General features: G+C 37.4%; 1 protein-coding gene across 1 annotated transcript; it reads right to left on the bottom strand.

The window, feature by feature from the left end:
• Positions 1-49: 49 nt before the first annotated feature.
• On the bottom strand, positions 50-11804 carry LOC131495896 (ankyrin repeat domain-containing protein 26-like). The gene is made up of 6 exons (XM_058701069.1): positions 11647-11804; positions 11276-11413; positions 9017-9139; positions 5023-5093; positions 4599-4692; positions 50-444 (listed from the first exon to the last, which is right to left on the bottom strand). The coding sequence occupies exons 1-6, from the start codon at positions 11776-11778 to the stop codon at positions 274-276; spliced, it is 729 nt and encodes a 242-aa protein (XP_058557052.1). The 5' UTR covers positions 11779-11804; the 3' UTR covers positions 50-273.
• Between the last annotated feature and the right edge of the window lie 15051 nt (positions 11805-26855).

Raw genomic sequence — 26855 nt, forward strand, 5'->3', positions numbered from 1 at the left:
ATGTTTGATGGTTTCTTCTTGCCTGGCATTTTTAACCTTTATCCTAAAATGCAGATCTTAAGATAATTATTCTCACACATAATTTTAAAACTGTATCGTGTAATTTCTGAACAAGTGAGGGTATTACAGAAATTCTTAAAATTGTATCAAGAAGATGATTTGGCAATTGTGCCAAGTTTCTAGTTGTGTTTTGTGGTAATGGTGCAAAATTGAGAGATAAGATGCCAAAATTTTGCATTTCAAAATAGCTCAAAGCTGGAATTTGTATCCAGCTTAACAATGATATACTCGCATAACTAATACATTTCTCATAGTACACTGCTTATCTGCTTTATAAATAAACAAGTTATTTTCTGTGAGGTTTAAATTATACTTTAGCATATGATCTTTAATCTTCTCAGCATATCTTACGGCCTCTGCATGTCGTTTCTGTGCTTCTTGTAACTAAAATAAAGAAAAAATAATAATTTTAAATACTGACAATCTAGTTGAACACCATTACCTGTTTCTGTAACTAAATGTTTTTGTTTCTTGTTTTTTTGTACTTGAAAGAGAGACAGAGAGGGAGAGAGCACACACAAGTGGGAAGGGAGTCAGAGGGAGAGACAGAGAAAAAGGCAAGCAGGCTGCAAGCTCAGGGCGAAGTCTGATGTGGGGCTCGGTCTCATGACCGGTCTCATGATGTGGGGTTTGGGATCATGACCTGAGTGGAAATTAAGAGTCAGGACGCTCAACCAACTAAGCAGCCTAAGCACTCCTGTAACTAAAATCTTATTGGACCCAGCCACACTTTCCTCTACATGCTGATTGATGGCTACTTTTAGGTCATAACAAAAGAGCTCAGCATGTACAACAGAGACTATGGCCTACAAAGCCGAAAACATTTCAATACTGGTACAGAATAGTTTACCAATCTTACTCTCCTACAAAAACATAACGTTGTTAATATTTTTAAATTATATATGATTAGATAAACATACAAATGTATCTAATGGTCAAATGGAGGAAATATAGGAAATTACCTTATAGTAAACATTTCAGTTTTCATATTCCAAGCACCATATCAACTATGATTTTCAATATTCACATAGGTGAATGACATTGCTGTTCTCGTGATTATGAAACTGAACATGCTATTTTCAGTGACATCGAGATATTTCATGGAAGAGTTTGACAAGCAGAATCCTAGTAGGAGCCAGAAAGCCTGGGTCTGAATTCCCAATTCTGCTGGTTATGAGCTGTATGACCTTAAGTACACTACCTAAAACTTCTGTGTCTCAGTCTCTGCATCTGTAAAATGAAGGTAATGACAGCACCTACTGGGGTACCTAGGTGACTCAGTCGGGTCAGCGTCTGGCTCTTGATTTCGGCTCAGGACATGATCTCAGGGTCACGTGATTGAGACCCACATCCAGCTCTGGGTGGGTAGTGAGGAGCCTGCTTGGCATTCTCTCTCTCTCTCCCTCCCTCTCTCTCTCTCCCTACCTGCTCTTCCCACAATCTCTCTCTCTCTCCCTCCCTCTCTCTCTCTCCCTACCTGCTCTTCCCACAATCTCTCTCTCTCTCTCTCTCTCTCAAAATGAAGAATCTTATAAAAGTGATCTGAAACATAAATAATAATAGGATTTACTTCACTGGGATCTTGGGAATATAAAATTAGGAAATAATACATGAACATCTTAGAAGGGTACATGGTACATAGTCAGCTCTAAGTGTATGCATTTAGCATGATTACTGTTGCTGTATTTTGCGTTCCAATACAATGAGATAGTTAAGGCAGGTGGCATGCCAATACAAGTGGTCCCCTATACAAATTATACTGAAGTCATTCTTCATACCACCGCAAGTGGGAGCAAATGGGGAGCATGAGGCCCAGAATCTCTCCTCAGTACTTCACACAACTTTCGCCAATGCCACTAGCAAACAGTACTTTTTTTCCCCCCCACTTATAATACTTTTAACTAACTCCCTCTCTATACTACTCAGTGGACAATACTCACGGACCACGGTACAAAAAGCACATCTTAGACTGAGTAAGAGATGCTTTACATCACCATCAGAGGCAAGGGAAAACCACTGACATGGAAATAAACGAGTCTTGCTAAACCAAAGTTCCTCAATCATTTCATGTCCATACTGTTTACATTAGGCTGCTTTAGCAGGTACTCTGATGAAGAGATTAAGGCTTTGTGGTAACAACATATCAGAAAAGCTGGCCTCAGAGCTTTGCAGTTAGTAAAGTGCTACAAATCTGTAAATTCCAGCACTGGCTGCATAAGGAAGAAAGATTTCAATTTCTCCGTTTCTAGTAACCATTTGCTTAACTTTTGAAGATTTGTCCACCTATCACGCTGCTTCTCCCCTTGCAGTGGACTCGAGCATTCTTTAATGTATTGTCTCATCCACAGAATCAACTTTTCTTCACTTATTTCCTTCTTTTACACTAAAATCTAACTTTCACTCCTATCATTCCACTAAGACATTTTGAGGGTCATCAAGAACCTCTTTTTTTTTATTTTATTAAGGTCTCTATCCTGCTTCACTTTTCAGCAGCAGCTGAGAAAAATGACCATGCCCTCCCTCTTCTCTTTTAACCACACTGTAATTCTGAAGGACGGCAACCCCTGACATTAAGTCCTTGCCCCTTGCTATCTGTGTTTTGAATTGCTCTTAAGCCTTCACAACCAGATTCTCTAATTCACATTTCTAGCTTTGGCCCCTTTACCTAGGCCATGTGTACTTTTCGCTCTTCCATGTAGGTGCTCATAGACAACATCCTCAACCGCACACTCAAAAATCATTACTTGACATGGAGTACCTTTGTAGACAGCTAATCGTGTACATTTTATTTGGACTCTTTTCTGTGGTACTTTGAGTGTGTTTTTCTTATTGAGTCTTAGGGGGCACCCTTACCCTTAGGATGCTGACCAGCATACTTTGTCTCACTTTTCTTTATAACACGACATTTATCACAAGGGCTGGATGATCACTGGCTTGCCTTTGTTTCCTTTTGAGTAACTTCTTCGTCCATAGAGATTTCAACTTATGGAAGTCTTCTGAAGTTCCTTTCAGACGCATACTTGACTATATTGTTAGGAAGGTTAAGTTGGCTAGAGCTACCTCTTCTTCCCAATCCAGATTCTTCACCTCAAAATTGTGTGCATCAAATATCTTCACCCAGGTAGCCCCTGGTTTGGGGATTCAGGAGATAAGGACCTTCTAGAGAAGTCAGAGCTATGGACTGAGTTGGCTGAAAGCTATCTAAGTTTTTTTTTTTTTTTTCCCACAGGGAACACCTTAAAGTGGCAGGTAATTTCATGCCATAACCCTAATTCCTTCCTATAGGTATCTACACTAAATCCCTCATTATTCTTTAATAAGCTTCACCAGTTTCGGATATTCTTACAAATTTTAGTTTTTGAGACCTTAAAGATTTCTTCAGGACACAGTAGCAAGACAATGCCTAGCACTCTCATTCATAGAAGACTGATCAACTGAGTATCATGTTACTCGCATGAAAAGTTCCCTAATACAATGTGACTCATTAATAAGACGTCTAGAAAAGGAAGTAATTTTCAATGTCTCTTCAGCCACAAAAAGGACCAGTCAACAGAATGTTCTAGTTCCCCTGACGGGTATAGCTGTCTAATGAAACTTGGATGTATATTATATAGCTTTTGTGACTGACAGAAACGAGTTGGTCAGCGTATCTACCTCATTGCTCCCACTTAGGATTTACAATGAGAATCCTACAAAGGAGGGTGAGAGTGTGAGGACATTAACTGTTCTGGTTGGAAAACAGTTGGGGTTTCACTACATATCAATAAATGAGAATCCTGAATGCACATTAGTCTTTTCTGAGATTGAATTGTGAAATCTCTGAAAGTCTGACTAACTGAAGTGAATGGAAAAAAAATTGAGTCTGAACTTGCAATGGTAGGAGCACTATGTTACTAGGTAAGGCCCTGACAGAGCAGCCATTTCTCCTTTTTCACTGGCATTTCTTTTCCTTTACAAAATCCAACAAGGAGAAAAGTCCATTCCTTTGAGAAGGACGTTTGCATAATGATCTGCCGGTCATTGTTAATGAAGATAATAAATTGCAAACTTATAATTACAAATTACAACAAATCATCATTAAAATAACCCGTTCTCAAACTCTCACTGAAGGGATGAGATTACAAGAGAATGTCAGTATTCAAGATCAAATGACCACTCAAAGATTGGGGATGTTTGAATCACGCTGAAAAATATTAGCAGGGACTCACACATCTGTATGCCAATGTTCACAGCATCATTATTAACAGTAGCCAAAGGTGGACTAAAACAGATGCTCAATGTGGTATATATAAAATGTTGCTTTTTTTAGATTCTCACAATGTTTTTTATGAAAATCTCACTATAAAGGTCATTACTTTATGAATTCAATCAACTTCATCTATATAGAAGAATTACATCACTAGTAGCAAGTAGGAACAATATCAACCAAACCTTTGCAGCAGTGAGATTTTCCATATGGTCCAAAACATTCTTATGTACTACTACTAGTGAAATACGGATTCCTTTTCAGTAGGACAGACATTAAGAGACCGACTTACCAAACGTGTCTTTATCACGTTGCTCTCAAGATCTTGAATCTGGGCCACTTGATGTTTGATGGTTGCTTCTTGCATGGCATTTTTAACCTGTAGCCTAAAATGCAGATCTTAAGGTAATTATTCTCACACATAAATTTAAAACAACAACACATACTTTCTGAACAAATGAGGGTATTACAGAAATCCTTAAAATTTTGTCAAGAGGAAGATTTCGGAATTGTGCCATTTTTCTCATCGTGTTTTGTGGATAAGGTGCAAAATTGAGAGATAATATGCCACAATTCTGCATTTAAAAATAGCTCAAAGCTGGAATTTGTATCCAGCTTAACAATGATATACTGGCATAACTAATACATTTCCCATACTACACTGTTTATCTGCTTTATAAATAAACAAGTTATTTTCTGTGAGGCTTAAATTATACTTTTGCACATGATCTTTCATCTCCTCAGCATATCTTACGGCCTCTGCATGTCGTTCCTGTTCTTCTTGCAACTAAAATAGAGAAAAAATAATTTTAACCACTGAAAATCTAGTAGAACACTATCACCTGTTTCTTTAATTTTTTTGACTAGAGAGAGAGAGAGAGAGAGAGAGAGAGAGCATGCAGAAGTGGGGAAAAGAGACAGAGGGAGAGACAGAGAAAATGGTAAGCAGGCTGCAAGCTCAGGGCGAAGCCTGATGTGGGGCTCTGTCTCATGACTGGTCTCATGATGTGGGATTTGGGATCATGACCTGGGTGGAAATTAAGAGTCAGGACCTCAGCCAACTAACCCGCCCAAGCGCCGCTGTAAGTAAAATATTTTTGGAGCCAGCCACTCTCTCCTCTACATGCTGATTGATGGCTACTTTGAGGTCATAACAAAAGCGTTCAGCTTCTACAACAGAGACTATGGCTTACAAAGATGAAATGTTTCAATACTCTTACAGAATAGTTTACCAACCTTACTCTCCTACAAAAACATAACATTGTTAATCTTTTTAAATTATATATGATCACATAAATGTACAAATGTATCTATTGGTCAAATGGAGGAAATATAAGAATTTACCTCATGGTAAACATTTCTATTTTCATATTCCAAGCACCACATCAACTATGATTTTACATATTCACATAGGTGAATGACGTTTCTATTCTCATGATTATAAAACTGAACATGCTATTTTCAGTGACAACAAGATATTTAATGGAAGAATTTGAGAAATAATATCCTAGTAGGGGCCAGAATGCCTGGGTCTGATTTCCCAGTTCTGCTCATTATGAGCTGTATGACCTTGAGCACACTACCTAAAACTTCCATGTCTCAATCTCTGCATCTGTAACATGAAGGTAATAATAGCACCTACTGGGGCACCTGACTGGCTCAGTTGGTTCAGTGTCTGGCTCTTGATTTCAGCTCAGGACATGATCACAGGGTCATGTAATTGAGCCCCACATCGAGCTCTGCATGGATAGTGAGGAGCCTTCTTGGGATTCTCTCTCTCTTTCTTTCTCTCTCTCTCTCTCTCTCTCTCTCTCTCTCTCTCTCTCTCTCCCTTTTTCTCTCTCTCCCTACATGCCCTTCCCCACATTCTCTCTGTCTCTCTCAAAACAAAGGACCTTAAAAAAGTGATCTCAAAATAAATAATAATAGTATCTACCCCACTGGGATGTTGGGAAGATTACATTAGGAAATAATAGATGAACAACTTAGAAGGGTACGTGGCACATAGTCAGCTCTAAGTGTCTGCATGTAGCATGATTACTGTTGCTGTAGTTTGTGTTCCAATACAATGTGATAGTTTAGGCAGGTGGCTTGCCAAAACAAGTTTTCCCCTATACAAATTATACTGAAGTTATTCTTCATTCCACCGCAAGTGGTAGCAAATGGGGAGCATGAGGCCCAGAATCTCTCCTCAGTACTTCAAAAAACTTTGCCAATGCCACTAGCCAACAGTACTTTTTTCCACTTATAATCCTTTTAACTTACTTCCTCTCTATACCACTGAGTGGACAATGCTCACAGACTACGGTACAAATAGCACCTCTTTGACTCAGTAGTAGATCCTTTACATGACCATCAGAGGCAAGGGAAAGCCACTGACATGGAAATAAACGAGACTTGTGAAACTAAAGTTCCTCCATCATTTCATGTCCATACTGTTTACGTTAGGCTGCTTTAGCATGTACTCTGATGAAGAGATTAAGGGTTTGTGGTAAAAGCATATCAGAAAAGCTGTCCCCAGATATTTGCATTGGTAAAGTGATACAAATCTGTAAATCACAGTTCTGGCTGTGTAAGAAAGAAAGACAAATTTAGCGTGCTTTTTCATAGTGAGAGGGAAAAAAAACTAAACATTTGATTGAACACTTCTCCTCTATTTGATTAAGTGCTTTCATTAATAGTTTTACTTATATAAGTGTGTGTGTGTGTGTATAGAGATATACACACATTTTTTAACGTTTATTTTTTGATACAGAGTACGAGTCTGAGTGGCTCAGAACGTGAGGGACACAACGAATCCAATGCAGGCTCTGCTGACAGCAGAAAGCCCAATTCAGGGCTCCATCTCAAGAACATGGAGATCATGACCTGAGCCAAAGGCAGACTCTAATCCGACTGGAGCCAGCCAGGCACCCCTCAATTTAGTATTTCATTTCTTAGCATACATTTAGAATAAAAGCTTTGCTATACCAATGTTTTCAAGAAGAATTTATTGATACGGTATAAAGTAATTAATTTTATTGGAAAAACTGTTAAGTTAAAGTATTTTCAATTTATACAAGGATAAGTATCACCCGTGTCAAATATTACTATCCCTTAAATTTATACTTAGGAAGATGAAATTACCTGTCATGAAAAAAATAAAAACAATGTCAAATAAAGGACTAAATTGTTCTGCACAGGCTAGATGACAAGTGTCAAGAGAGTTAAAGCTAATGGGAGTTAGAACAGTCAGAGAAAATTCATTGGAAAGGAGACTGTGAGCCAAGTCTGAATAACATAGGTTTACTCAAGAGGAACAGAACTAAAAAGACAGGACAGCATGAGTAACGGCTGAGAGATGGTAAAATCAACCCGATTAACTCAGAGGATAAAATCTGATGGCAGAGACATTAAAAACGGATATCCACACAAGAACTACGTAAATGTTCATAAGCAGCCATATTAATAGGCAAGAAGTGGACACAACCCAAAGGTCCATCAACTGATGAATGAACAAGGGCCTTAGCCCACAATGGAGTACTGTTTGACAATAAAAAGAAATGAAGCACTGATATAAGCTGTAACCAACACAGATGAACCCAGAAAACATTAAGTAAAGCTAGCTAGTCCCAAGGGACCACACGTTGTGTGACTCCATTTATATGAAATATTCACAAGAGGCAACTCCATTGAGAGACCAAGTAGTAGACTGGTGGTTGCCTGAGGCTGGGGGCAATGGTAAGGGTTTCCTTTCAGGATGAGGAAAACATTCTACTTGATGGCAGTGATGGTTGCACGAGTGTACACAGAGACAGTGAACTGTGCGTGGCAAATGGGTGACTTTTATGGTATGTGTATTGTACCTCAAAATAGCTTTAAAAAAAACCCAATGGCAGGACACAGAGAATGTTCTTAATTCTCGCTTTTGGGCGTCCATACTACACATGATCAGAATATTTCCGTGCTTTGACAATATGTCTAAAAGGCAAAGAAAATGAAGGAAATGCCGAAGTTCAAGTGGTTTGTTAAGTGATCTTTCTGTACAAGTCATCCTGAAATCAATATACATTCTTCTCAAAAGTGAAGATGAGAACTAAGATAATTATCTGAATCATTCCATTAAACATTATCTTCTGATTTGATCCAGCTTGCCTCATCATGGTAATAGAGATATCATTAAAAAACATTGTTTAGTAGGGGACAAAGTCTCTTGGGGCACCTGGGTGGCTACGTCAGTTAAGCGTCCAATTCTTGCTTTCAGCTCAGGTCATGATCTCACGGTTCATGAGACTGAGCCTCACATTGGCTCTAAACTGACAGCATGGAGCCTGCTTGGGATTCTCTCTCTCTCCTCTGTCTGCCCCTCCCCTGTTAACATGCATGCACACACTCTCTCTCACTTTCTCTCTCAAAATAAATAAATAAACTGTCAAAAAAATTTAAATTAAAGAAAGAACGAAAAAAGTCTCTCAATTTCTCTGAGGAAGGATACAAAAGCCTCAACTTTCCTAAAAGTAAGTATTATAAGAAAACAATGTATAACACAAATAGGAGAAGGAGAGGCAGAAGTTTATGAAATAAATGCATTGTAAAGATACTAAAATCATAATAAATTAATTATAATGAAAATACCAAAGAAAGCGGTCCATGGAAATTGGTATCCTAAAACACTTTATATTATTTAACTAGCTATAAGTTAGCTGTTGACAGGTTACATTTACTACATACCTGACTTCTGATTTGACCTAATTTCTTCTTGAGATTCCGTGTTTCATCTTCCAGATGAAGATGTGACATAGACTGTTTCTTCAGAGTATCAGCCAGTTCTTGTTGAAGTTGTCTCACAACTACCTAATAAGACATTTCTGTTACTGATTTTCTAAATCATCTTATTATTAAATTATGTTAATAATAGACAACTCTCACATACGTACTTTGAGAAATATCAACACATACATCAATTCACCGTCTTTTTGTAACACATACACATTCCTGTTCACTGAATTCAGTTAAAGACACTAAAGGTGTTATCTCCCTGTCTACTTCTGATTGTTTATGGTGTCTCTTTCCAGTCTCAGCACGACAATTTTATCCTGCAACATGTGGTTTTTATGCAACCGATCTTGTGTTTTCTCATGATTATCAGAAAGCTAAGTAAAACCAAAAACATTTTCAGATAGCACTCAATAAAATGGCATTATCATGATTTTCTTTTAAATGAAAGCATAATCTATGTTTAAACAATGAAAAGGTTTCAGGGGGTGCCAGGGTGGTTCAGTTGGTTGAGTGTCTGACTCTTGATTTTGGCTCAGGGAATGATCTCACATTCTGTGGGTTTAAGCCCCGCATCAGGCTCTGTGCTGACAGTCAGGAGCCTGCTGAGGATTATCGCTCTCCCTCTCCTCTCCCTGCCCCTCCCCTGCTTGCATTCTCTCTCTCTCTGTCTCTCTCTCTCTCTCTAATGAATAAAGAAACATAGGAAGGAAGGAAGGAAGGAAGGAAGGAAGGAAGGAAGGAAGGAAGGAAGGAAGATTACAGTAAGTGAATATCCGACTGGAAAAAAAATAAAGTTGGCTCCAAATCTCAAATTTTATACAAGCGTAAGTTCCAAAAAGTTCAGAACTTTAACTGTAGAAAATGAAGGCATGAAAGTAAAAAAGAATTTGTGAGAAAAGTGTTCAGAATCTCAGAATTGGAAAAGCCTTTCTCTGATTTACAACAAACCAGAAGGCCTAAAATAAAAGATTAATAAACCTGACTACACTTAAAAATTGAGTTTACAGTAGATATCGAACACAGAGACCCCACAGTAAAATCCTTAGCTCTGCATATACTCGGACAGATTAAATTTCCTAAAATTCTTCTTTCCTGAGAATATTTCATAGGTATCTACTTTGCTACCATTTCTATAGTCAGTTATAAGAATTATATCTATTGATAACTGAAAAATCTAGGCACTGTACTATAATAGAAACACTTCTACACACATCAATGAACTCATTTGGTTATCACAATTCTAGAATGGAGAGATTAAAATGGTGAGCTGTAGGACTCTCCCCAGGTCTTCTCACTCCACAACAAGTGCTCTTGCACCAACCACTGCCACTTCTCTAGTGTAAATACACAAGTACGAAAGAAGTCTTGTATTTCAAAATACTCATAGGAAATAAGGTGAAATTTATACATCTCTTAGAATACCATGAGATTATTTACTGCTACAATAACTTGTATTGCCTCTTGTTGAAAACAGTAATAAATATAAAAGAGGGGAAATACACTCAGCTATTTTATTAGGAATAAAATACCTATCAATAAATTATCATTAAGTATATACCACAGCATACCATTGTTATCAAAAGTTCCTTGTAATGAAATAGGATGCTTCTTGAAGCAAAACTGTTACTTTTCTCAAAAGTAGGAGACTTGATACCGAAAATATGATCAGTGAACTGGCTACACTTGCCCTCCTGTCCATTAGCGGAAGTGTTCAACTAACCTAGTAATATATCAAGGCAGTGAAGTAACTGTTCAAAACCAAAACACATGTTGCTAGTAGCAATAGTTTTGAGATTAGGGAGAGCTCATCAATTCCTACAGAAAGTAATAAAAGCCTCTCCCTTGGATGAGGACATTATGAATGTCACTATTTGTTGCAGACAAATGCATTTAATCAAGAATATTATTTTATCCAGTGAAGCAAAAATGCCACCATCCCCCATGACCCTCCTCAAAATATATGTGCTTTTAAAATCCTCTATAGTTTCCATGATGAACACAGTTCAGTTTCATATATACATACATATATATGTACACATATATATACATAACACACACACACACACACGTATATATATAGATATATATATATACATACATACATACATATATATATACATACACACACGGAGAAAAAAGTAATAATAACTAAAAAATAGAATATATACAAATACATACACACATGTACTTCAAAATAACTAAAGAAGATACCTTAGAACTAGTTTTCTTATGAGCCATTTCTAGCTCCTTTTGCTTGTAAAGGTGATTGTTTAGACTTCCATCTTGTAAGACTCTGGCCTTCTGATCTGGAGAAAGTTGCCACTGAGTGTCACTGCGCTCTTCTACAACCTGGAGACACATTTCATTATGATTCTGGTCTCATACCGTTAAAAAAAAAAAAAGGTCAAAAGCTGAAGTGGAGAACTTTAAAAAAATGTTCAAAAGAACATAATCCCATGTTTTAATTTATTTTAAACCTAAATAATATATCTTGAGTCAAAGGGATACTATAAAATATATATGTATAATATTACACTATGTAATATGGATGGAAATACAGTTTTTATCAAAAACTGATTTACCTGATTTTTGGTGGCCTTCAATTCCATGTTTAGCGTTCTAAGAGCGAGTTCAACTTGTTGTTTTGTTTCAACTTCTTTCTTATATTCGTCTTCTTTTCTTCTTAACTTTTCCCTAATATTTTCATATAACATATCAGCATTTCTTCTTTCTTCTTCTTCTTCTTCTTCTTCTTCTTCTTCTTCTTCTTGTTTTAAGGTACATCTGCAATTACATGTGCTTCTTTTAAAATTTGCTTTGTTAGACATAAAAAGTTCATTTGATGATCTGGTTCCACAAATGTTGGCTTATTATCCAAATGAAAAATTTCTATGTTTTCCGATTGTTTTTCTTGTAGGGCTCATGTTTTTAATTTGTCACTTCAATCTCTTCCAAACCATATATACAGTTGAAAAAAAGCCAGGAGAAAGCATTATGCAACTTCGTTAGTTTCAGTCAGTAATAACTCTGGTAGATGTTGTAGGAAAGGAAGTTTGAAATTATTCAGGAAAGTTAGAGTTGAAAATTACCCCCTTTCCCACAGGTATAATTATTCCTCCATAGGACAGATAATTCAGTTTCTCATTAAAAAGAGAAGTTGCTGTTTATAAGCAAGTTTATCAACTCACTGGAAATGAAATCTCCACTTGATGAAACCTTACAGGTACCTCCAAAAATGATGTGCAGTGAAAGAGAGCATCTGTGGATGTTGTTTACACAACATACATGTGCAGATTACTGTCGTCCAAGACTACGCTGACTAGTCTAATATCTGTTGCCTATGCTTTTTGTTTCTTCTTCCACAACACTTGCAACTTACCTTGTTGATGCATACCTACTTTAGGAATCACTTAAACATCCATTCTAGAACACGACAGGATACGTATTAATTAAGTAAACAATAAAGAGTAATATGACCTTTCAGCATACACTTTTGAATTAATTTTATCTACCTATGACAGAGATGTTGAAAAAACTTATCAGTAATCACTTTCTGTATTACTTTTTTTTAGTTTATTCATTTTTGAGAAAGGGAGAGCCCATGCAAACAAAGGAGGGGCATAGAGAGAGAGAGGGAGGCAGAAAATCCAAAGTGGGCTCTGCACTGACAACACACAGCTCGATGTGGGGCTCGAACTCACGAACCCTGAGATCATGACCTGAGCCAAAGTCGGATGCTTGACTGACTGAGCCACCCAGGCGCCCCCATTTTACTTTGTTTAAATTTTTTATTGAGAGAGAGATGACGCAAGTGAGCGAGGGCAGAGAGAGAGAAAGAGAGACAGAATCCCATGACGGGCAGACAGAGAGGGAGAGACAGTGAGAGAAGAGGAGCTCACCTGAAGCGGGGCTCGTGCTCACCCAAAGCCGGGCTCGAGCCCACCCAAAGCAAGGCTCAAACTCACGAGATCATCACCTGAGCCGAAGCCAGATGCTTAACCAACTGAGCCACCCAGGCACCCCCACTTTACCTTTTAACCCCTGCATGTTAAGAAGCAAACGGAATCAATTTTGGGGAATTTTACTGTCTTGAGAAAAATGACCATTTTATACTCTGTTGGTAGGTACAGAAAGTAATATAAACTTTCCTGAGAACAATTTAAAAATATGGATCAGAGACCTTTTTTAAAATTTTTATACCTTATCCAGATAACATTATATTGAAGAATTGATTCCAAGTAAGTAACCAGACATGTAGAAACAGATTTCTATAAAAGACATTCTTGACAGCATTAATTAAAATACAGAAAGATGAAAAACAGGCAGAATTCAATCTCTTAAATAATGATGTTTCTTGGACTATGGTGGACTTTTATATGGCCATTAAAATTGTGATTTGGAATATACATTAAAGTATTAGAAGTATTCACTGTTAAGAACTTGCTGTGTTTTTTCCAAGAATCGCACACCTCACAACACTAAACAAGTATTCTTTCCAGAAAAATCCCATAAGGTAAGTCAGCAATTACAAAACTGCCTCTACACATCTTTGGGAAAAAAGGAAACAGTTGAAATATTTCCTTAAAGCCAAGATGCTGTACCTCAAACTGCAGAATTCACGTTCCCATTCAACTTTTTGATGCTCTAACCGTGATATCATGTCTTTGGTTTCTTGTAGCTCGTTTTGTAGTGCACTAACCATTTTTTCCATTTTTGTCATTTTTCCCATAAGAAGTTTACAGTGATTTTTGTTAAGTTTCCTTAATTTCTCATAGGAAACACGTATATCTTGGATTTTCAAGAAGCCAGCATAATCTGCATCAGAGAAGAAACAGAAATAAAATAGATGAGTACTTTTTGCATATACAGGCCTGTGCATCTTCAATTCACTCATTCAAACATTGAATAAATATATACCTTCATTGGAAGATGTTATACTCAGCTCTACACATACAATAGAGAAGACCCCTGGCTCTTGATTAGCTTAAAGTCTAGTGAAGGAGAAAGACAACTCAAACGGTAATTCTAAATTCAGATAGTTCCTATTAGAAGACAGAGTTCTGTGATCATAACTTGATCTAGATTGGGCCCAAGGAAGATAGATGTCCCTGAGGAAGAGATAACTATACTGAGGAATGAAGGAGGAGCAGGAGGCAATTAAGCAAAGGAGGAAGACAAGCACTCTCGACAGTCTAGAGCATGTGCTGAAGTTCCACTGTAATCTACTTCTGGACAAGATGGGGTAACCCATACTGATTGATCTTCCTATCTTCCTACCTGAAGCAAGCAAAAACAAAACAGACAAAATACAATTTTAACATGATTTTCAAGACACAGATCTTCAGAAAATGAAGGACAATGATCCCTGAAAACAAAACACGTTAGCCTAACACGTATGCCCAAACTCATTCCCTTGAGAGAGTTTTCAGGCTACGACACAGGAGACATAAATTATTTAAGTAGATTTCACCATACTCCTTGTGTCAAGGTGGCAAAACTGAGAGTGTGGTGAAGTCAAGACAGATAGAGACGACAGGTCAGCATCCAGGAGAGGAGAAAGCAGGACACAGAAAGAACCCTGGGCATCTGCACAGGGTCCCCTTTGGCTATTCAGCAGAGTAACAACCAGTGCATACATGGTTGTTACTTCCTAGTCATCAAGGGAAAAAAATCTGAAAAGAGTAGAGGAAACACTGCCTGGTGCTCCCACAGCACGAGGGACAGTGTCTATTCACATTAGCTAAGATAGAAAAACTCATAATTTGCCTTAGGCTGATCACCACTCTGGATTCAGCCAATAATTCGTAAGAGCAAGATTAAAGGATCCAATTGTTTGTAAGTAACTTAACTATATCTCCAAACAAAGCATGAAAAGATAACTAGAGGCATAGAAGCTATAGTTTTAAAAACCAAATAGCACTTACAGAGATGTAAATTATGTTAGCCATGAACAATACGATGGGTAGGAATAAACACATATTAGACATCACAAAACAAAAGACTGAAGTTTAACATTGGAAACCTGGGAGAAAACTTCAACTGGGAAATATACAATTGCCCAAAGAGGCAGGGGAAAGGGACAGGAAAAAAATATGGCCCAAATCTTCCTAAATTTCATGAAAACTATAATCCCACTGACCCAGGAAGGATCTGTCTAGGAAAGAAGAAATGGAAGTCAACTCTTGTAATTTGCCTAAACTATATACGATGTGGTATAACATTACTGGAAGGGAGACTGTGATGCTGAAGCCATAGACTATAAACCCTAAACCAACAACTAAAGCAGCAAAACTGAAAAGTTCTAGCTAGGAAGCCTAAATAAATAAGTGAAAAAATGAATACATGAATAAATGAATACGTGAATAAATAAATAAATGGATAAAACTGAATCATAAAAATTACTCGATTAAAAGAAAGCAGAAAAAGAAGAGAACGGGAACAAGGAGCAGATAAGACAAATGCAAATCAAACAGCATGATGACAGATTCAAATCAACTATCTCAAAAATCACAGTAAATGGCCCTTTGTAGCAACGTGGATGGAAGTGGAGAGTGTGATGCTAAGTGAAATAAGCCATACAGAGAAAGACAGATACCATATGTTTTCACTCTTATGTGGATCCTGAGAAACTTAACAGAAACCCATGGGGGAGGGGAAGGAAAAAAGAAAAAAAGAGGTTAGAGTGGGAGAGAGCCAAAGCATAACAGACTCTTAAAAACTGAGAACAAACTGAGGGTTGATGGGGGGTGGGAGGGAGGGGAGGGTGGGTGATGGGTATTGAGGAGGGCACCTTTTGGGATGAGCACTGGGTGTTGTATGGAAACTAATTTGACAATAAATTTCATATATTGAAAAAAAATCACAGTAAATGAAAACGGTCTAAAAGCCTCAACTAAAACGCAGACTGTCAAAATGGATAAAAAAGGAAGACTCAACTATATGCCACCTATACAAAATGCACTTTAAATGTCAAGACAGAAATTTGTTCAAAAGATAGAAATATGATATGCCACACTAACACTTGACCAAAGAAGGCTGAGCTAGAGTGGCTATATGAATAGCAGACAAAACAGTTTCAAGCAAAAAAATCATTACCAGCAGTAAACAGGTCATTATATAATCATAAAAGGGTCAATTAAGAGCAATCTTAAATGTTCATGTATCTGTTAATAGCTTCAAAGTACATGAAGTAAAAATTGATAGAACTGAAAATAGAAATAGGCAAATTCACAATTATAGTCTGATATTTCAATAGGCTCAACATCAGCAAGGGCATAGTAGACTTGGCCACCACTATTCTTCTCAAGGATCTATGGAACACTTACCAAAAAAGACTATGTTCTGGGTCAAAAATAAGCCTTAATAAAAGGAAGAAGTCAATAGGCCTGAAGTCATAATAGTGTGTTCCCTGACCACAAAACAATCAAATCAAAAACAAGCACAAAAATATCTCTGGAAAATACTCAACTGTTTGTGAACTACAGAACACTTCGAAATATCCCCTGGGTCAAAGAAGTAATGAAAAAAGAAAAAAAAATAGAAAGGATTCTGAACTGAATGAAAATGAAAACATAGTAGAATTTGTAGTGCTACCCTAGTAGCACTCACATGAAGACTGATAGCACTGAATGTATACATTAAAAAAGAAGAGGGAAGTGCGGTGCTCCTTGCTGCCTTTGTGGCTCCTCCCCCAGCTTCCCAAGTGCCCCGCCCTGCCCCGCCCCACCCTGGCAGTGGCTGGAGAGCAGGTGTTTTGTTCACAGGCTCACAGCAGGCACTTGGCCTTGTGGGGGCGGGGTCCGCCACCTGCCGGGAATTGAAGGTGGGGGAGTAGCTGTAGGAGGCGACCCCCCTAGACTGAGGTGGGCATGGGCCGGGCCCCAGGCTCTGCTGGAGCGGGAGGCGGCGGCAGTGGCAGAGGCATGGCCTTCTGGAAGGGAAATCCCAATGCCTGTGCACCTGTCTCTCCTCCCTTCATCTCCGCCCCTGCTATGAGTTTTGTGTTCTAGCTCCCCACCTTTTTCTCACTACCTACATCATCAGCCTTCTGACTTCGCTTCCCAGCTTCTTGCGACCCTTTCTCTCACTTAAGCTTCAGTTACTCAGGCTCTTTTCACCCTAGTCCTGCCAGAGACTTCATATGCCAGCATTCTCTTTCATGGGATGTCCCCATCCTTCCCCTCTCCCCACATCCTATTCTGGGCTGATGGCAGCCAGAAATCCTTCCTATTGCATTTACCGGCAGTTTCTACCTGGCCCTGAAGCTTGGCGCAGATCAAGTCCACCACACCCACGCTGAGAAGGACCCCTAGGAGAACCACTTGTCCCATGGTGGTATTGGACAATATGTTCTCGATTTTCCTCTGGTTGCTTATTTTAGTCTGAATATTTGTTACCTCCACCTCTATACTTTACAAACGTATGTTTTGGTTGCATGACAAGGAGTTAGAAATGAGCCAGAGACCATTCGCAGGTAAGGAGAAGATTTAGACATTTAGGATTAAAGGAAGAAAGGAGAAACAGAATGTTAAGAAGGTTAGATTCCTCAAAGTATTTTGATATCTTTTGTGATCTGAGGAAGTGGAGATTACTGAGCCTACACAGATTGACATTTTGGGAGAAAATTTCATGATGCTTGATTCGCTCTTGGAGTAATGTGAACACAAGTTCTCAAACCTGCATATTCTCTCAGTTGGAACCAGCTGCATATCTGAATGTTCACTTTCATCAGAACTTGTATCAGAGAAAGAATGGGAGTCTGGTTCAATGAAAATGACTACGTCCGGGACCTGAAAAGGGTCATTCTGTTTCCTAATAGTGTATATGGCCATTTTAGTGGGCACAGATCTGGATGTTTACAGTTTACTTGGAGTATCCAGGACTGCAAGCAGTAGAGAGATAAGACAAGCTTTCACGAAGTTGGCATTGAAGCTACATTGTGAAAATGTCGATAATGACCCAAAGCAATCTACACATTCAGTGCAATCCGAATCAACGTTGCACCAGCATTCTTCTCAGAGCTAAAACAAACAATCCTACAATTTGTATGTAACCACAAGATCCCAGATAACCAAAATAATGTTGAAAAAGAAAACCAAAGCTGGAGGCATCACAATCCCAGACGTTAGCCTCTACTACAAAGCTGCGATCATCAAGGGAGTATACTATTGGCACAAAAAGAGACACAAAGGCGAATGGAATAGAATAGAGAATCCAGAAATGGACCCACAAAAGTATGGCCAACTAAACCTTGGCAAAGCAGGAAAGAGTATCCAATGGAAAAAAGATAGGCTCTTTAGCAAATGGTGTTGGGAGGGCTGGACAGCAACATGCAGAAGAATGAAACAGGACCAGTTTCTTACACCGTGCATAAACTCAAAATGGATGAAAGACCTCAATGTGAGAGAGGAAACCATCAAAACCCTAGAGAAGAACACAGGCCACAACCTCTTTGACCTTGGCTACAGCAAATTCTACTCAACACATCTCTGAAAGCAAGGGAAATAAAAGCAAAATTGGACTATTGGGACCTCATCAATGTAGAAAGCTTCTGCACTTCAAAGGAAACGATCCACAAAATTAAAAGGTACCAACGGAATGGGAGAAGATATCTGCACATGACATATCGGATAAAGGATTAGTATCCATACTCTAGAAAGAATTGGCCAAACTCAACACCCAAAAAACAAATAATCCAGGGAAGAAATGGGCAGAAGACATGAATAGACACTTTTCCAAAGAAGACATCCAGAAGGCCAACAGGCACATGAAAGAATGTTCAACGTCACTCATCATCAGGGAAATACAAATCAAAACCACATTGAGATACCACCTCACACCGGTCAGGGTAGATAAAATTAACAACACAGGAAACAACAGACATTGGTGAGGATGTGCAGAAATGGGAATCCTCTTGCACTGTCGGTGGGAATGCATGGGTGGTGCCACTGCTCCGGAAAACAGAGTGGAGGTTCCTCAAAAAGTTAAAAATAAAATTATCCAACAACCCAGCAATTGCACTACTAGGCATATATCCAAGGGATACAGGAGTGCTGATTCATAGGGGCACATGTACCCCAACATTTATACTATCAACAATCACCAAATTATGGAAAGAACACAAATGTCCATCAACTGATTTATGGGAAAAGAAAATGTGGTTTATATATACAATGGATATTACTTGGTAATGAGAAAGAATGAAATCTTGCCATTTGCAACAACATGGATGGAACTGGAGGGTAGTATGTGAAGTGAAATAAGTCAGTCAGAGAAAAACAGATATCATATGTTTTCACTCATATGTGGATTTTGAGAAACTTAACAGAAGAACATGGGGGAATAGAAGGAGGAAAATAGTTTCAAACAGAGAGGGAAGCAAACCATAAGAAACTCTTAAATACAGAGAACAAACTGAAGGTTCATGGAGGGGTGGGGGAAGGGGAGAATAGGTGATGGGCATTGAGGAGGGCACTTGTTGGGATGAGCACTGGGTGTGGTATGTAAGTAATGAATCATGGGAATATACTCCCAAAGCCAAGAGCACGATGTAGACACTGTACGTTAGCTAATTTGACAATAAATTATATTTAATTAATTAATTAATTAAACTACAGCCATGTGTGTTTGTGGGGGGGGGGAATCTAACAATACGCTAAGGGATAATTTGTTATTACCAAATGGGGTTTATCCCAGAAATGCAGAGTTGGTTTAAGATTCAAAAACCGTATCTATCTCTGTAGATAAAATAAGTTCCTTGTCAAAATTCAACATCCATTCCAGATAAAAACTTTTGGCAATCCTGGAATACAAGGGAACTTCAATATGATTTAAAACAAAACAAAACAAAACAAGTCATGATAACTCTATAGCTAACATTATAAACAATGGTGAAAAACTGAATGCATTTCCTATAAGATCAGGAAGAAGACAGGAATGACATTCACTGAATGACTTCTTCTGTTCAGCACTATACTAGCAGGTCTAGCCAATGCAATCAAACAAGATAAAGCAACAAAGGACATCCAGATAGAAAATGAAGTGAAACTGTCTCTACTAGCAAGGACATGGTCACAAAATAGAAGTTGGCAATCTCCAGCCTATGGTCCATGTTACTTGTTTTGGTAAATTAAATTTTATCAAAATACAGCCATGTCCATTAATTTATGCAGTATCTATTGGCTGCTCTTATAGTACAATGGAAAAGCTGATTAGTTGTGACAGAGAATGTATTGGCTACAAGTCTACAATATTTACCATTGTTAGTAAAATAGTAGTTAAAAATGAATTTTATGACCTTTGCTTATGTAGAAAATCTGACAGGATTAAGAAAAACGCTACTAGAATTAATAAATGAATGTATTATGGCACATGGATGACTCAGTCGGTTGAATGTCTGTCTCTTGATTTCAGCTCAGGCTATGATCCCAGAGTCATGGGATGGAGCCCTATGTCAGGCTCGCACTGAGCATGGGGACTTCTTAAGATTCTCTCTCTCTCTCTCTCTCTCTCTCTCTCTCTGCCCCTCTCCCCTGCTCATGTATTCTCTCTAATATTAAATATATCCATACATATAAATTTATCAAGGTTGGAGGATACAGAATCATTACACACAAATCAACTGTATTTCTATATATTAGCTATAAAGAATCAAAAATTAAAATTTCAGGGCATCTGGGTGGCTCAGCTGGTTAAGCACTGGGCTCAGGCTCAGGTCATGATCTCACCGTTGGTGATTTCAAGCCCCACGTCGGGCTCTGTACTGATAGCTTGGAGCCTGGAGCCTGCTTCAGATTCTGTCTACCTCTCTCTCCGCCCCTCCCCAACTCATGCTCTGTCGCTCTCTCAAGAGTAAGCATTAAAAAAAATTAAATTTAAGATGTATTATTTACAACTGCACTTAAAATAAAAAAATAATCACAGTTAATATCATAAAAGACAGAAAGACCTATACATTAAACACTACAAAATATTACTGAGAAAATTTTAAAAGACCTATATCAAGGGAGAGATATATACTCTGTTCAGGGGTTAAAAGATTCAATAGAGTCAAGAAGCCAATTCTCCCCAAATAAATCTGTAGATTCAACATAATCTAAACTTAATTTCCAGAAGACCACCAGAGTTGTGGTTTGTTTGTTTGTTTGTTTGTTTTAAGAAACAGACAAACTGATTCTAAAATTCACGTGGAAATGCAAAGGATCCAGAGTAGCGGAAGAACACTGAAAAGAACGGAGCAGGACGACAAACACTACCTGATTTCAAAAATCCTTATAAACTGGCAGTGATTAAAACAGCATAATATTGGTACAAAGATGGACAAAGAGATCAATGAGACAGAATAGAGCCCATACATAAAGCCACACATATGTGGCCAACTTATTATGACAAAGGACCAATGGCATAAAGTGGAGAAAACACAGCCTTTTCAATAAGTGGTGCTGGAACAACTAGATATCCATATGCAAAAGAATGAACTTGTATCCATACTCTGTATCACAAATAAAAAAGAATATAAAATCAGTCATAGATCTAAATGTAAGACCTAAAACTATATAACTTCTAAAAGAAAGCATGAGATAAAAGCTTTGTGACCTTGTGCTATGCAAATATTTCTTAGATATGAAAACCAAAAGCAAGAATCATACAAGAACAAATGAATGTGTAAACTGGACTTCACCAAAAAGAAAAACTGCTCTTTAAAAACACTGTTGAGGGGCGCCTGGGAGGCGCAGTCGGTTAAGTGTCCGACTTCAGCCAGGTCACGATCTCGCGGTCCGTGAGTTCGAGCCCCGCGTCAGGCTCTGGGCTGATGGCTCGGAGCCTGGAGCCTGTTTCCGATTCTGTGTTTCCCTCTCTCTCTGCCCCTCCCCCATTCATGCTCTGTCTCTCTCTGTCCCAAAAATAAATAAAAAACGTTGAAAAAAATTTAAAAACACTGTTGAGACAAGGAAAAGTCACAGAGTGGGAGAAGAAAAACCTTGCAAAAAAAAGAGAGGTGAGAAAGGAACTGTACCTAGCTCTTTCCACCATCTTTCTGTGCCACCATCATGATGCAAGTGAATGTCGTGGCAGATGCTTCCCAAAGCATAACAATACTGAAAAGAGAAGCAAACGCCAGGTTCTTACTAGGCCATGCTCCAAAGACATTGTCCACTTTCTAACTGTGATGATGAAGCATGGTTACACTGGTGAATTTAAAATCATTGATGATCAAAAGAGTTGGGTAAATTGTTGTGAAACTCACAGGCAGGTTAAGCAAGCGTGGAGTGACTGGCCCCAGAATTGATGGAAAATGCAAAGATCTAGAAAAATGGCAGAATAATCTGCTCAGTTTGGTTTCATTATACTGACCACCTCAGCTACAGTCATGGACCATGAAGAAGCAAGATGAAAACACACAGAAGGGGAAATCCTGGGATTCTTTTTCTAGGGATGTAATACATATGTGAAAATAAAATGCCTCAGTGGAAACAACAACAACAACAACAACCACAAAAAAAAGAAAACAAAATAAGGAACTGTGTCTAGAATATACAAAGAATTCTGAAAACTCAACAAGTAAGAAAACAAACAAACAAATTTTTAAAACAACCAAAGATTTGGACAATTCAAAGAAGATACACAGATGGCAAACAAGCACATGAAAATATGCTCATCAGTTATTAGGGAAATGTATATTGAAACCATAATGAGATATATACTAAATATCCATCCGAATGGCTAGGATTCAAAAAGCTGACAATACTAAGTGTTCATGAATATGTATGTAGGAATTGGTGCTCTCACAGACTGCTGTTGGGAATGGAAAACCGTACAACTCCTTTAGAAAACAATTTGGCAGCTTCATAATAAGGGAATATGAAGGGACATGAGATTTTTAAGGGTGATGAATATGTTAACTGTCTGGATTATGGTTATCGTTTCATACGTGTAAACATATGTCAAAACTATCAAATGACACACTTCATATATGAACTAAACTTCATATATGAACTAAAAATGTTGGAAACGAAAAGCTCTTTCACAGGAAGAAATGTCTAAAACAGTGGATAAGACACAGACGGAAAGAAGGATGTAAAACAATACAAGATGAAGCCAGAGGACTGTGGCCTTTAACCTAATAGCAATGAGAAGTACTAGCTAAGCTTTAAGCAAGGGGGTACCATGATGAAAGACACATTGTTTTAAAACATATACTAATTATGGTTGCAGTGTAGACCAAGGTCCTGGGAGGTAGAACAGCAGGGAAAACAGTCCTGAAGTTATTTCAGTCATCTAGGAGAAAAATAATGACCTGAACTGGGTGAAGGCACAGAAGAGAAGCAGAGTTAACAAACACATTAGATGTGCCATTCCCTCTAAGAAAGGTACAGTAGAAATGATGACTCTTTGGCTGAGAGGATACAATAGTTCTGCTTTTATTTTAATATAAAACATATTTCTGAGATGAGCAGCTCTATAATACAGCAGTGTTCTATGGTGCAGTAGTAGGCAAGGTGTGCACATATTACTACAGCAATATACGTACCTTTACAATCCATGCCAAGTTGTTCAATCAGCAACATGAAATTCTTAGAGTAAGGCAACTCACAATGCTCTGAAGCTGCTTCAGATGACTGAATGAAGTCGACAAGATCATCCATAGAAGTAATTTGCTTTTTGACCTACCAATGAATAATACCATTTCAAAATGTCCCCCAAATATTTATAAAATATACTAGTTGTAGAGAAGTGATAAATAGCCATCTTTTTATAAAAGCAAAAACAGGGGCACCTGACTGGCTCAATCGGTTGAGCATCCGACTCCATTTTGGCTCAGGTCATGACCTCAGGGTTCCTGAGTTTGAGTCCCACGTTGACCTCCACAATGACAGCATGGAGCCTGCTGGGGATTCTCTCTCCCCCTCTCCCTCAGCCCCTCCCCTACTTGTGCGTGCTCTCTCTCAAAATACATTTTAAAAATAAGTGAATGAACATTTAAAAGCAAAACCATAGAGACTTTTTAAAAGAACGGATTTTTATCAAAAAGACACTGTTATCCATAGCTAGTATTTCTTTTTAATTTTTTTTTTTTTTCAACGTTTTTTATTTATTTTTGGGACAGAGAGAGACAGAGCATGAACGGGGGAGGGGCAGAGAGAGAGGGAGACACAGAATCGGAAACAGGCTCCAGGCTCTGAGCCATCAGCCCAGAGCCCGACGCGGGGCTCGAACTCACGGACCGCGAGATCGTGACCTGGCTGAAGTCGGACGCTTAACCGACTGCGCCACCCAGGCGCCCCCATAGCTAGTATTTCTAAATAACTTTTTCACAGCAAATGTCTCTACAACAAAGGAAGATTTTCTATTTTTTCACTACATCTTTCATAAAGTAATTTTTTGCCACTGAACAATATTCCTAACAAATATGTATCAAAATAATATAATAAAATAAAAATAAAACAAATAATAAATAAAATAAAATTACATTGTCTCTTTTGCTTACCTTGTTCTTTTTCTTAGAAATTTTCTTTGCAGGTCTGAAAAAAAAAACAATTCTTTTCAGGCAAATATTAAATACTTAAAATACAAAGCGTATCTAAACCTATTGTTTCTGATATAAAATCTCTGCATTTGAATCTAATTTTCTACAAAGGGGATTAAACAACAGAGTAACATTAAACAACATAGAAAACATACTACTGCTAATATTAACAAGGGATTAGGTGTATCCAGTTGTAGTATATGTGCTGCTGAAGCAAGCACAACAAAGTACTAACGTTAGGTACTAACTAACAAAAGCAAAGGAAAATCCTAATGCTACTTGCATTATTTGATAGGAATGATACCATTGTTTGTGTTGTTGTCATTTTACTAAAAATAAACTTTTACTGGCACTAAAACCTACTTGGAAAGTGCAAGTTAAGTCCCTATATGAAAGAACCCCTTTTTAACAATCATGATATTAACGTGTTGAAGATTCACTATGCAACTACTCTCTAGGCATTACTATGAGCACTTTACATGTCTTCAAGGTATTTGAAGCCCCACAACAATCCTATGAAGTAGGTTATTATATTAGGTATTTTACACAGGAAGAAAATGAGGCACAGAAAGTCGAAGTGACTTTCCCAAGAAGACCTCGTCGCTGGCCAAGAACAGACCCTGAATTCAAACCCAGGAATGTGCCTTCAAAGCATGTGTTTTATACTATGTGGTTAAAGTAATACTCCAGTGTTTCTAACTAATATGACAGCAAATGAATCTATATTATGATTCGATTTCTAGCTATAGTGATACATAACAATTTCTGAATCTTACACATTTTTTAAGAGACTTTATACTTGGCAAGATGAGAAATCTACTTTCAGTAAACTAAAGATTTGCTTCTTCTAGAGAAGTTCCTCAACAGGCATTCATTCATTCATTCATTCATTCCACTGTTTAATTCCACATTTAACACATACTTATTGAGCATACAATCTGTGTCAATGGCACTGTTGGTACAGGAAGCATGGTTTTGGTAATTTAGAGCTCTCTAGTCCAAAAGGAATAATCTGTTATGGATTACTAGTTTCTTTTCCAATTGTAAATAAACAAAATCTTCCCCTTTCCCCAGAACCTAAATAATATTAATTTAATAGAACCAGATACTTTAAAGTCCCTAACACAATCATAGCTATTTGTGATACTATCAAAGGCACTGGATATGTAAAATCATCAAGGAAGGATTAGTTTTATTCAGAATGGCCTCAGTGTTTGCATACATTTATGATAAGTGTGTGTGTGTATACAAATATATACATATAGAACTTATACACATATACTTATATATACATATATAAGAAATTATACATATAATTTGTATATTATGCATATGCATATACATAAAAATATAATATGTATATTATACATATAATATACATATAATAAATATACATATACATACATATAAGAAATTATACAGCCATATATATAAATATATATTTAATTAATTAATTAATTAAATTATTAAATTAAATTGATTTACTTATTTTAAATTATTTAATTATTTAATTAAATTAATTAATTTAATAAATTAATTAATTTAATTTAATATATTTTATATATATACATATATACAAATATATATATATATATATATATATATATATATATACTTGGATACATACATATATATTTTTAAATCTGCACATTCAATTGTATGAGAATACCCCATTGTGGAACCAATTCAGAATAAATCAACTTCTTGCACAAAATCACATGAATAAGAGTAATAAAGACAATTACTATAATTTTTAAAAGATAATGTAATACAATCAACAAACTTCCTAATGTTTGCAAATGCAAACAAAATTAAATTAACTAACCATGTCTATCTCTATTGATCATTTCCAACAGAATACATTCTCTAAAAGCTCCCATCTTAAAATAAAAAGAGAAAGAAAATGCCTTTGCAATTCACATTCTTTTTCAGTTATCATCCATTTCTCTATTACCTTTCCCTATTAAAATGCTGTAAGGAGTTGTTTACACTTACTCATCTTCCATGCTTCATGGTGACTACTCAAACTGCTCCTTGACAAAGTCATTTACCCTCATCACAACTTTTCAAGCAGTGTGTTTGATATGTTGAGTATTTCTTGCTTTAGCTTGGACCTACCTGCACTACAGCATTTTATTTCCACAAAAGGTAATCACTGCTAAAATTCCTTCACAGGCACATAAAGAATCTATAGATTTTACCTGCTTTCATGCTGATCCTTTTCACTGAAATGGCTGCCATCATTCTTTTGTAGTGGACCACCAG

The sequence above is a fragment of the Neofelis nebulosa genome, chromosome 15 (assembly GCF_028018385.1).
Source record: "Neofelis nebulosa isolate mNeoNeb1 chromosome 15, mNeoNeb1.pri, whole genome shotgun sequence".
NCBI lineage: Eukaryota > Metazoa > Chordata > Mammalia > Carnivora > Felidae > Neofelis > Neofelis nebulosa.

Bases quoted from the DNA above. Each gene is read 5' to 3' on its own strand.
- LOC131495896 (XM_058701069.1), bottom strand. From the start codon at position 11,778: ATGTTATATGAAAATATTAGGGAAAAGTTAAGAAGAAAAGAAGACGAA. The intron at 4,693-5,022 runs GTATAATTTAAG...TCTGCATTTTAG, and splicing joins ATGAAAGATCATGTGCAAAA to GCTACAGGTTAAAAATGCCA. The intron at 445-4,598 runs GTAAGTCGGTCT...TCTTTATTTTAG, and splicing joins ACGTGATAAAGACACGTTTG to TTACAAGAAGCACAGAAACG.